The 9901-nt window shown below is 33.2% G+C and overlaps 1 protein-coding gene across 1 annotated transcript; it reads left to right on the plus strand.

The window, feature by feature from the left end:
• Positions 1-746: 746 nt before the first annotated feature.
• LOC112766169 (uncharacterized) lies at positions 747-4376 on the plus strand. The gene is made up of 2 exons (XM_025812041.3): positions 747-1634; positions 3822-4376. Exons 1-2 carry the CDS (start codon positions 1162-1164, stop codon positions 4057-4059), a joined length of 711 nt encoding a protein of 236 aa, XP_025667826.1. The 5' UTR covers positions 747-1161; the 3' UTR covers positions 4060-4376.
• Positions 4377-9901: the final 5525 nt, after the last annotated feature.

A 9901-nucleotide genomic window follows, 5' to 3' on the forward strand; every position in this document is an offset into this window, starting at 1 on the left:
GTAGTATTTGTGACATCTCTTTCATTTGCATCGGATTTAAATCAGAGTTTACATACTCATGATTTACACTATTATGCTTTCAACCTAAATCATCATCAAATCCTATTTTTTAGTGTTGCATGTCCTCTATACTAAATCGATATTTTTCTTCAAATATTACAAGAAAATATAAAATATGACAAAATTTCATGATTTACATAATAAATTTGAGAATAAATATGTAGAGCAATTTTTTTTAGAACAATTTCTGTAAATTTACGATCTACTTATTTTATTTATTTAAATTATTTTATGTATTTTAACAATAAAAATGTCTTTAAAATTATTTTAATGATAATTATTAATATGTATCTTATATTAAAATTATTTTAATATATATTTTATATTTTAATATGTATTTATTCTTATAAATGATTTGATAACTGGTATTTTTTTAGTATATACATACATATGATGGTAAACATTTTTTTTAATGCTAACTTTGCTCCATTTTCAACTCTTTAGTAATGGAAGTCATAATTATTATTTGGTGCCCTATGGTAGAAGCAAACTTGAGAAGCACCATATCTTTTCCGCTAACTCATCAAAAGAAAAAGAAATGTGGGTCCAACTTATCTGATTAGACTAATGTAGCTATGACCCTTGTTTGAAGAATCTCACCTGGTTTAAGGTTCCTTTTACTTATCAGAAAACAAAAAACTCAACTTTGAGAAACAGCTAATCTCCAAATTCAAAGAACTATTTTTTCTTTTTCTTTTATCAAAAAGAAAAAATGGGGTAATTTTTTTTTTACCCTAAAAGAAAATTTCTCATCAGAACACTGCATAAGCAACTAGGCATAATGATAATTATGATATTGCTGTTTCTCTTATTACATATCTTCTTTGCTTCACACTCCTTGTCTCTTTCTCTCTCAAGTACTCAGAAGAGAGAGACAGAGAGAGATTACCTACCAACCAACCTCACCATAGTTAAGTTGTTGCTTAATACCTTAAACACAATTCACATCACTCTTACCCTCTCTTGTTCAGTCTTCTCGGAGGTTCAGAGAGAGAGAGAGAGGGGGAAAAAATCCAACTTTTTTCTTGAAAGCTTGGTGGGTATTAATGATCTTTGCCTCCCTGAGCCATTACATGAAGATTCTCAACTTGGGAATTTACAATGTCAATGTTGGTTACTGAGGACAACAACAACAACAATAATAAGCCTCATGTTGTTGTTGACGTAGACAATAATGTCTCTCAAGGTAGTACTAGTAGCTGTGTCGGCAATGAAGGTTGTGCTTCTTCTGAGACAAGTGAGGAACAACAACAAAGTAATTCCCATGATTCTGGTTCCGAGATTGTTGCTGGAGCAATTGAGAAAGAGAGAGGGTCTTCAGTTTCATCAGATCAGTGTTCTGTGGAGCTTGTGGATCTGGAGAGTGATGTGGATAAGGTACGGCACTTAGATCATGATAACAATAATAATAATAATAAGGTGGAGAGGGATTGCAGGATTTGTCACCTAAGCATGGATATGACCAACCATGAATCTGGTGGGTCCCCCATTGAACTTGGTTGTTCTTGTAAGGATGATTTGGCTGCTGCACATAAACAATGTGCTGAGGCTTGGTTCAAGATCAAAGGCAACAAGTAAGTAACTAAGTACATTGCTGAATTAAAGGGAGAAAAAAAGAAAAAAAAATTACCTTGTTTCTTGAAATGGTTATTATGTCTTTCTTGATGAACAATGTGTTGATCTTGATTCTCCTTGGTGTCACACTGAATCTGTGAAATTTTGGATAAGTTCAGAGAGAAAAAAATAAAGAAAGGGCCACTTGGGTGGTTATGGTTTTCTTTGAGGATTAGATAGATACTCCATTGCCAAATCTAGAGATGTTTGACTTGTCTATTTCTTGCTTACCCTTTTTGTATTATGCTTGTGATAATGTAAGCTAAAGGGTAGTGCTTGATGAAATGACTTTATAGTGGAGAGTGGAGACTCAACTATAACATATATAAATAGAATTCTTCTTATGAAGGATGTTGGGAAAACTAAACTAAGCTACATTGTTGCAAAAAGGGATTAGATATCAATACACTTTTAAGTAAGGTTCCTATATATTTGTTTCTATATGAGGGATATGTTTTTTCTCACCAAATTGGACTTTTACTACTGAAAGTCAACCTTAGTGGTGTTTGTTGTCAACTTCCACCTTCCACAAAGTGTTTAAATTGACTAGGTTGTCTATGGTTCCTTTATGCTTTTTCTTCTTGTTAGGTAAATAACTAAATAAAATCATGCATAGATGTATTAATACCATTTACTTAGGAGTTGTGTGCTACGTTCATTTTCATGTCAAAAGTTGTAGTTTCACCCGTTTCTCATCTTCCACAGTATATGAGCTTGTCCATTCTCAAATTCATAAGCCAACTGAGTCATATAATTGAAGTTTTCATATTAACAAACAAGGAAAACATAAATACCATATGAGCAAGTTTGAATAAAGACAATTAAAGGCCAATAGAAAATAATATCTGAATATAAAGTGATGTTCATTCCAGTTTGGTTTCTAGTTGTACACTCTGCTCTGATATTTGTAACCAGAAGCCCAAAAATAAGTATCATCCTATGCAATTTTTGGGAATAGTTTTTGCTAACAAGTGCTGTGCTAACACTTGTTAAGGTTTCAAAAGTGGTAAACTTTTATAAGAAAGAACAAACTTTTTAAGTTTCCAATGCATTGGAAAATTGAAAATTGACCCCTTTTAATAAGGCTTGCAGTTATAGAAGATAATTGTAGTGCTCCTGATAACTAAGCTTTGAACTTTTGCTGGACTTTAGTTGCTTTGGTGGTGTTTTTCGATTAATAATCTGTTGGTTACTTTCATCTGATGTATAGTTGATCTTTATGTGTTCTGGCTTTCTTGAATATTCCTTAGTGTTGAACTTTCTTGGTTTTCCTTAACTATATCGTCAGCTAAGAACATCATGTTTTGGATCTCTTGCCCTTTTCTAGTGCATTCTAGATCACTTTTTGTTTTCTTGTAAGGCATTATTTGCAATGAGTTGGTTATTCTGCTTTATATCCATCTTTATGTTCCAAAATCCAAAGTTCTAAAGTCACGAATTCGCAGAAGAAAGTTAAGCATTGTCACTTTTGTAGAAAGGGAATTCAGGATCCTTGAACTGCACGTCCATATTTTCCAGGATAATTTTTTGGTGTTTCATACCATAAGCATTCATATATATGTACTTTTAGCCATATTCGTATCTTTGTAAGCCGTTACACGGAACAGTGAATATTTGCAGCAGCTTAGAAAGTGAATGATCGGCTGCTCTAATTTCGGATATAATATACTCTAAAACTTAGACCTAGTGGTGCAAAGTGTCTCTGAAATTCTTGGAGATGGTTGTGGTTCATATGATGTATTTATCAGTAAAATATTTCTCAAGATCAATATTTTTCATTGTGGGGTGGGATGGTTGAAGGCACTTTGATGGATCCATATTGTTTATGCAGCCTGTTAATTGATGATGCATTTGATTTGAGTAAAGATTCACTTTGACCATCGACTTGGTAAGCATGATTCATTTTAGTCCTTAACATTTTAAAGTTAATACTTCTGTCCCCAACTAATTGGTTAGATGAGACTAAAATGACAAACCGATTTTGGGATCAAAATTCTCATTTTGGAATGTTAAGGACTAAAATGAATCATGCTCGCAAAATCAACGATTAAAGGGAAGCTTTACTCAGGTTGATTTACTTCTGGTTGTGTTTTACACACTATTGGAACTTCCCTGCATTAACAATTTGACTTGTATGATTGTATCAGAACTTGTGAAATTTGTGGATCAATTGCACACAATGTAGCCGGCACAATCGAAGTTCAAATGACAGAACAGTGGAATGACTCCAATGATGCTTCCATTGCTCCACCAACCGGGCCTGCACCCCCGGCCAGCGAAACTCGAAACTTCTGGCAGGGACATCGTTTTTTGAATTTCCTACTAGCTTGTATGGTCTTTGCATTTGTCATATCCTGGCTTTTTCACTTCAATGTGCCCTCATGAATGAAGCAGGTTAAGATGATTGAGGGTGTAATCAAACCAATCTATGGATCTTATTATCACAGGTAGCAAACTCATTTACCTGTGTCATTCTCAAATTGTTGATTTTGGAGGCTGTGTTTTTGCTTTTTACATATATGAATGATGTTCATTATGTGTATTTTTTGATGTAGTATTGTTGTTGATACCTTCAAGAGTATTATGGAAAGTTAAGTTTATTTTCATTACCCGAATTTGTATATCATTGTAGAAATTGTATTGGACATTTCAATTCACATTTTTTTCCTGGTATAACATACTTTTATTTGAGATTGTCTTCAGTGTGTGTTGGATGTCTATATTAACCCATCATTACTATCAATCTCGTTAGGTATACACAAAAAATCAGCTACTAAATTAACTATCCGTACAAAATATATATTAAAAATAAATTAAACTAATACCTGTATGTATTTATATCAATATATCAAGTATGGTTTCATTTCAACTGTTTTGTAGCAACACTAAAACCAAGGATCTTGAATTAGGAACTTTCATTGTTGAACTGATTGACATTGCCACTTTCATGGGCCACTTTAGACCTGAGAGAAATTGAAGGGGAGAAAGAAAACAAGTAAACTAGATTTGGAGACCAAAGAACTAACAATTAAAAATCAATCAAAGCATTATACTTGGCCCTAATTATTTGGCATAGGGGTAAAAACGTAAATAGGGGGTGACACCATGCACTTCAATCATTATAAGATGGAGGGAAAAAATATAGGGAAACTCTCAGGACCAGGAAATATATCAATATTTAACCATCATTCAGCTAGCATGCGTTTTTATACTAGGACTGTCTCACGCACTATCACAAACAGCTTTCTCTCACGCGCTATCACAAACGGCTTTCTCTCACACTCCTCTCCAAGGAACTAGCCGGAGAGCACCGCTAGCCGGATACGCTCTTCTACGATCGCAGTTTCGTTGACAAAGCTTGAAGCTTCACCTTTTACTTTTGGATAAAATTTTCTTCTCTGTCGCTCATTCCTTCTCAGCTGTAGAACAACTCAGAATTTTCACTCTCTCTATCCATGTCAATGATGGAATCAGTGTTAGAAGAACAGAATATTGAAGTAAGGAATTTCTCCCTCTTCTAATTTCATGATTTTTGTAATGATTTTCATAGTGCAGCAATGAACACAATGATGATTATGATTATGAATTTATGAGCTCGCAAAGCATGCTGTTTTTCTTTTTCATAATAGAGTTTAAATTGAATGTACAGAATCCAAATTATACTTTATTCGCTTTTGATTTTCATAATGCAACAATCCACAATTAACGCAAACCAACTGTTTGATGAAATGACTAAGACAGAAAATATAAAAAATGTTAGTGTTTCTTGTTTGTTGTTTCTGAGTAATGAATAATGGTTTTAGAAGAATGCCCTGCTACCATAAAACACTCTTGATCCATCTTTTTTCTTCTTACTATTATTACTAACATCATCAATTTCTGATATGATGTTATTATTGCTGCTTTCATGATTCTGAATCACATCACCACAATCTTTATCTTTTCTTTTAGATTTGTCAATTTCCATAGGTAGCTTCATTCTTGCTAAGGATTATGTGAATTGTTTACATGCTTCTCATATACATATCCACTATTTGTTCTTAATAATTAGCAATAAGAAACCTGCTTTTTGAACTTTCAACTCGACTTTTCATGTAAAACTTTTAGATATGTGCAAATTCTCCACCCAAAATCCTTTCCTTATTTTCTGGCTGTGGCCTTTCATTTAAGGCTCGCAAATAACTACACACTAATTCACTAATAAGCACACCACAAAACAGCACAATTATACTCACAAGACACTTAAAAGAAAAAAAAAGCTCTTGCATTACAACTTCGAGGAGGGTCTCTCTGAGAAAAACGCTTGTAAAGTTTATGCTGCTCTCCTAGTGTGTAATTATATTATATAGTTGCAATAATTTTGTAGGGAAATGGTAGTTGTACAATACTAATCAGCCTTTAATCATATTTAAATAATATTTAATTATTTTTTAGTGTAACATGTTCCTATTTTGTAGATACATATCTATAATTAGATTTTAATTTAAATTTAAATTTTAAAACCCACCCACTTCATTGGTGGTTACGGTGATTTTGCTTTACTTTCGTAACTTCACGTAACAAATACAGTTTTTTAAATTCCTTATTCTACGGGACATTCACACGCATTAGTGAATCCCAAATCAAAAAGGACGCTGCCAGCTGAATTCTCCATCTCATCTTCATTGGTGAAGACCATCACCACCTTCCAGCTGAAGCACTCTCTCATTTTACATTGGTGAAAGGTATCATTATTTTTCACACATGTGTTTATGTAATTTGTTAAGAAATATCATGTTCAATATTTTTAATTATATTTTAATTTAAACATAAAAACACTTTGCTGATTTAATTGGAACAAGGTTGATCTTATTTAATTTTATTAATAAAATTGTTGCAAATAAAGTACTATCAGTCAACTTTAATAATACAATATAAATGTTAATAATACAATTATGAATGGTCGAATATAATTATATACATAAACTAAAATATTTTTAATTGTAGTTTCTTTTTCAATTGTAACACATCTAAAATATTAAGTTATACAAAAAATATTTTTAAAACACATCTAAAATCATAAATCTAAAATTTAAATTTAAACATTAAAAAATAATTGTAACACATCTAAAATTATGAAGTTATACAAAAAATATAAAATTATAAATCTAAAATCTAAATTTAAACATTAAAAAATAATTGTAACACATCTAAAATTATGAAGTTATACAGAAAATATTCTTGAAACACATCCAAAATCATGAATCTAAAATCTAAATTTAAATATTAAAAAATAATTGTAACACATCTAAAATTATGAAGTTATACAGAAAATATTTTTAAAACACATCCAAAATCATAAATCTAAAATTTAAATTTAAACATTAAAAAGACAGCGTTGTAAATAAGCGCCGAAAAGGAGGAAGGCAGCGTTGAGGATGAGCGCGGAAGAGGAAGGTGACAGGATGAACGACAGGGGAGGATGACTTCTCGATGTGCAAGTTTTCCATGTGCGCATCTGGATTTTCGACATAGCGCAAATGTGACTTCTCTGCTTCTTTGAGTGTTTTGTACGAGTTTAATTAATAATTTGATAGTTTAAGGTTTATTTTATAATTTTAAAATCAAAATTTTGAATTTTGAATAATTTGATTTTTAGATATGTATTTAAATTATAATATATTAATAATTAAATATATTAAATCTGAAACAGAAATTTAAAATTTAAATTTTAAATTTCAGTTTTTTTAGATTGTATTTTGAATGTGTATTTAATTTTAAAAAGACAGTAAATCTATTCATAATTTTTAGTTATGTTTATTTTAATTTTTTTAATTATTGTAATAAAAGGCTGAATGTTGTACTATTTTTAAAGGATACCTAGTTGAACCGAATTTTGTATTAGAAGTTTTTTTTTTTGGGTGGGTATTAGAAGACTTGTAACAACCGCCCTTCTAGAAACAAAATTTAAATTTCAAAGTTTGAAAATCGGTTAGGAGATAAGATTAGAATTTTGAAATTTTGGATAGGAACCTAGTAACCGCCCTCAGTTTGAAATTTAAAATATCCCAACCACCCCATCCCCAGACGTATATAAATAGGGGAGCACCCATAGGTAGAAAATCACTCCTCTCAATATCAATCCTCTCCCTTCTCTCTCTACAAAGAAATAATATTCTGTGTGCACACACAAGAGGCAGGCTCGAAGAAGCGTTAGGAAAAAGAGTAGGGAATTATGCCTTTCTTACTTATGTTGGCATGTAGTATGTTTTATTTTGTTTTCTTCCATCCATGCATGGCTACCACCTTTCATGTATTTTATGGCATGAATTATTCTTTTCTTATCTCTCATCTACATTGAGCATGATTATCTATTTTGTCAATTATACCCTCTTGAATCCATTAATATGTATCCCATATCCTTTCTATGTGCATTTACATGACCCTTTAATCACTATTCCTTTTATGTTGAGAGTACATGCCCCTTTATAACGTTTTATTAAATTATTTAACATTCTCTAATTTTACTATGTGCCCTTACATGACCTTTGATACCGTTACATTATTATTATTCCTTTAATATTGAGAGTATATGCTCCTTTTTATATCTTGTTCAAGGAACCCTATTTTATTATATGCAACTAAATGAACCCTTATATCATTATTGCTCCTTTATTTTAAAGATCAAGGGTACATACTTTTTATAATATCTAATCCAAGTATTTCAAATACTCACTTTCTTACTATATGCACTTAGATTATACTTTTTACATTATATCATTAATATCTTCTTAGGGTCAAGAGTATATGTTTTCTTATAATTGTTTTATTCAGCTAATTAATATCCTATTTTTTATAATGTACATTTATTTTATACCCCTCTAGGGACGAGAGTACCTACTTTCGTATAAAATCTTATTCAAACATGCTTATTTTATCATGATATATGCCTCTCCTCTCGCATGATTCATTCTTGTATATGCCTAAATAACCGTACTTGTTAAAGAACTGAGGGAATGATCCTTCGGTAAGGGAAGGTGACCCCCAAAGACAAGATATCGATATGATCCTTCGGTAAGGGAAGGTGATCGATCGAGATGATCCTTCGGTAAGGGAAGGTGATCGAAAAACATTTGGGATAAGAACCTTCGGTAAGGGAAGGGGACTATCCCATCAATTTTATATAATAATATATCTTTTTATATGACTCTCTTCTTGTGTATGTCTAAATAACCTTGATTGTAAATTAAACTGAGGGAATGATCCTTCGGTAAGGGAAGGTGACCCCCAAAGACAAGATATCGATATAATCCTTCGGTAAGGGAAGGTGATCGATCGAGATGATCCTTCGGTAAGGGAAGGTGATCGCCAAAACGTTTGGGATAAGAACCTTCGGTAAGGGAAGGGGACTCCCACTTATACCGGTTTGAGCTCAATACCTTCCATATAAGTTATAAATTAAGAAAGAAAGAAGGCACGAATGAAAGCTTAAGTTCCATGTTTTCCTTAGATTTAATTATGATTATGTTGATGATTATCCTTCTATTTTCCTATATGTTTTCCCTTTCTTCTACACACATGTTTTACAAAAAAAAGAAGATGCATATTACATGCCATGTTATACGCTTGTTTTTAAAATCCCGCACGTGGGCTGGAGATGGATATGGAGGTGTTGCATAGCACTCCTACTGAGACACTAGGTTCTCACTTCCTTTCTTTTCCCATACTGTCTCCAGAGGAACATGGCACAGCGGATAGAGACGACGCAGTGCCCCCCGAGGGTAGCTTCTGAGTATGACCCCTCAAAGCACGCGTGGGTAGTTGCGACCACTACTACCGTGCTTCAGACTATCTACTTAGGTCGAGATCCCGTGGAAGAAGAACCCCAGCTGCCCGTCATAACTTTCCTAGACAGGAATGCTTCAACATCTCGAAAGCAGTCACCTAAGGTGGTACACCTCGAGTCCGACTCCGAAGCCGAGGAAGAGGGACCCGATGACCCTGGCCGGAAGGAAGACACCATGGAGGAGGATCCAAAGGAGGAGTTGAACCCTTACGGAAGTCCAAAGGTGGAATACGTACCCTATTCCCCCACTTCGGCACCCCGTCGAGTTTTGGTCCATCCCACGCAATGGAACCAGGTCTTCACTGCGCGAAAGGGTGTTGGAGGGAGACCCCTGGTACCTCGATTCGTGAATAAAGACTCCTGATCAAGGATAGGATAGGATGCAAGTAGGGGAGCCTCTTC

Source organism: Arachis hypogaea, chromosome 17 (assembly GCF_003086295.3).
Source record: "Arachis hypogaea cultivar Tifrunner chromosome 17, arahy.Tifrunner.gnm2.J5K5, whole genome shotgun sequence".
Taxonomy (NCBI): Eukaryota; Viridiplantae; Streptophyta; class Magnoliopsida; order Fabales; family Fabaceae; genus Arachis; species Arachis hypogaea.

Bases quoted from the DNA above. Each gene is read 5' to 3' on its own strand.
- LOC112766169 (XM_025812041.3), top strand. From the start codon at position 1,162: ATGTCAATGTTGGTTACTGAGGACAACAACAACAACAATAATAAGCCT. The intron at 1,635-3,821 runs GTAAGTAACTAA...TGATTGTATCAG, and splicing joins TTCAAGATCAAAGGCAACAA to AACTTGTGAAATTTGTGGAT.